General features: G+C 42.0%; 1 protein-coding gene across 1 annotated transcript in view; it reads right to left on the minus strand.

The window, feature by feature from the left end:
• The window catches only part of LOC138956433 (uncharacterized), a gene marked incomplete at its 5' end in the record, with an annotated part of 1,987 nt that extends 277 nt beyond the window's left edge, over nt 1–1,710 (minus strand). Inside the window, 1 exon segment of the mRNA XM_070327792.1 lies at nt 1–1,710. This exon segment is cut by the window's left edge and continues 277 nt beyond it. Within this exon segment, the coding sequence (XP_070183893.1) occupies nt 930–1,710 (781 nt within the window).
• Nucleotides 1,711–3,000: the final 1,290 nt, after the last annotated feature.

A 3,000-nucleotide genomic window follows, 5' to 3' on the forward strand; every position in this document is an offset into this window, starting at 1 on the left:
CAGACATCTGTACGCCAGGAACATGATACCACTCAACAATGTCATGGTTCTTATTTTTAAAGCTTTAAATGTCTAAAAGCTACACCAAACGTTCATGTATACACATGTAATTGATGGTGTAATGTGCACACACACACACACACACACACACACACACACACACACACACACACACACACACACACACACACACACACACATACACACACACACACACGAACGCATCCACACACATACACACACACACACACACACACACACACACGAACGCATCCACACACACACACACACACACACGCGCGCGCACACACACACACACACACACACACACACACACACACACACACACACACACGGTGAGAAGAAGACTAGCAGACAGGTATACAGGCACACAGATAAAAAGACAGACAGTCAGCTATTATGTTCATATTACCTGCGCAAAAAATTAAGAGGAAAGAGTTGCTGCCTTTCGGAGTATTACTTTTCAACAATTTCTATACTGCTCAAGTCACCAGTTTCACATTCAACGGATGCGCGTTCGTTTCTCTGTAACCTTGACCCAAAAACAGAGTTTATTCTGTTCGCCCCAAACCAAAACAGTCAACTGAATATTTCTTGCCTCAAAACGTTCAAAATAAGTGTTAATTTAAACACGATTTGGGCGATAAACAGGCAGACACAAATGTCTGAATGAATAACAAATACCGCAAAGAAAAAATAAAGCAAAAAGTCAGTAGACAAAAAAGATAAGACCTTATTCACGATTTTTCCAAAGTGGAATACTCAAAAGCAACGAAGCGGGGTTACTTTAAATAGTGTAGTTACTATGCGTCTTTCTGACCTTTTATCATACTTCAATTGTTAAGTTGACATACTTATAATAGATATTAACAGCATAACCCTGTGTTGTATTCTAACACCCTATGTATTCAAGACCGCAGCTGCTTTCGGAAAGCAAAAATGACAGCGCCAATGGCAATGACAATGATAAGAATGACAGCGATAACAATTCCAGCAATCACACCGCCGTTCACAGACGACCCACCATCGTCGTCATCAGTAGAACTTTCTGTGGCACCGGAAGCGCTGCTTTCGCTGGAGGCACCAGGTAACACACCCTGTGACACACTGCTCTTTGTCACATCTCCAGAAACTGTGGTTTGTCCAGAGCCGGCTGAGGAGTTGGATGCTGTTTGATCTGGGTTCGTGTTATCTGTCGTTGTCGTTGGATCGACACATGGAAGGCTGTCTGTAGGATCGGTTGGTAGTGTCGCTACTGTTGGTGTACTATCGCAGGAGGATTTGAAGTATTTCACGGAATCCACGAACACAGAGTCTTCTGCGTAATCATCCCTGTATCGCTGGCTACTGATCACAACCACAAACTCTGTCGTGGTGTTAAACGACACTTTGGCTTGTTCCCACTGGCCAGAAATTGAGTGATGATCCGTGTTCCAAACTTTTACTGCCGTGTTGATGTTTTCCCCAATAAGCACGTCTAGGTCTATGATAAAGTTTCTAGTGAAACGATACCAAAAGGTCAAGCAGTAATCAGCTCCCCCCGTGGAACACGCCTTTCTGCTGGTCAAGCGTCCAGTCTGTTGCTGTTCTTTGAGAGCGAGGAACCAGCCGCTGGAATTTCGAGACACCCATCCCGTCTCGTTGATCCAGTTGCATGTATCTCCACAGGTAAAGTTGCAGTTGTCTGGAGCGTCGTCATGGCAACCAGACTGACCGGCAGAAGGTCGTGGAGGAACTAGTAGAGCTAAAGCAACAGCTGTTGCTACCTCTTTCCACATGGTGGCCCTGAAAGAGGAGAAACGATGTCATTGTATTTTACAAGGATAGGAGTTTATGGCTACACCTTTTTTCTGAAAACAAATATCTTTACGTCAAATACATATACCGGTAACTCTAGTCTATGATCAAAACATGAAACAAACAAACAAACAAGCAAACATTCACATAAACACACAAACAAAGAAACAAACAAGTAAACGAACAAACAAGACCGTTGCTGTTATTTAAATCCACAAGAGAGAGAGAGAGAGGGAGAGAGAGAGAGAGAGAGAGAGAGAGAGAGAGAGAGAGAGAGAGAGAGAGAGAGAGAGAGAGAGAGAGAGAGAGAGAGAGAGAGAGAGAGAGTGAGAGAGAAAGAGAGAGATAGAAAGAGAGAAGCGCAACCCCAAAGATAGAAACTAACACACACACAAAAAGACGGACACAGAGAACCTAGAACTCAGAATGGTTTATTGTCCTACGGCCACAGACCCATATACAAACCAAGGGGGATGGAGGGAGGGGGGGGGACAATAACAGAAACAACACAAAAACACAACAACCATAAAATACATACGTGGAAAACATTGCTGCTACTTAAACTTCCGAAACATTAAACATCAACATATTCATTTACAATATACCCATGAAAACAATTGTCTTCGTCTGATTGCATAATATGTACATTTTGCAAGGGATCTACACCGTATGGAGTCTCTGCATCTTAATACTGAAGAAAGTGGCATATTTCCAAAACTATTAAGAAATCTCATTCTCAAATCAGAATACAATAGACAGTGTAATAAAAAGTGGTGTTCATGGTCAGAGAGATACATTGAGAGATACAAATTAGAAGACACAAAATATGAATGTCCACAACAATCCTTGGTTTTGGAATGTGCCAGTTGCATAATGAGTTTAACTTCGCATCAGAATGTATGAAGGTACCTTCGCTCCCGTTTAAGTTCTTATGTACATCACCATTGATCTATCAAGGCGTTTTTCACTGAGGTAAAGAACACATGTAAACTTGGTTACATACCACAAGCCTAGCTTCTTTTTGTTCAAAATTGTAATTTGTTTCGAAAATAAATGTGTATGTCACACCCATATCCTCTTCAACATTTACACTGCAAACATTGTAGGCCTAACCTACACGAAAAAAAACCGCGGGCTGTTTATTGTTTGTTGCACACACGCACACACACACACACACACACA

This window comes from Littorina saxatilis, unplaced genomic scaffold (genome assembly GCF_037325665.1).
Source record: "Littorina saxatilis isolate snail1 unplaced genomic scaffold, US_GU_Lsax_2.0 scaffold_1389, whole genome shotgun sequence".
NCBI classification, from domain to species: Eukaryota; Metazoa; Mollusca; class Gastropoda; order Littorinimorpha; family Littorinidae; genus Littorina; species Littorina saxatilis.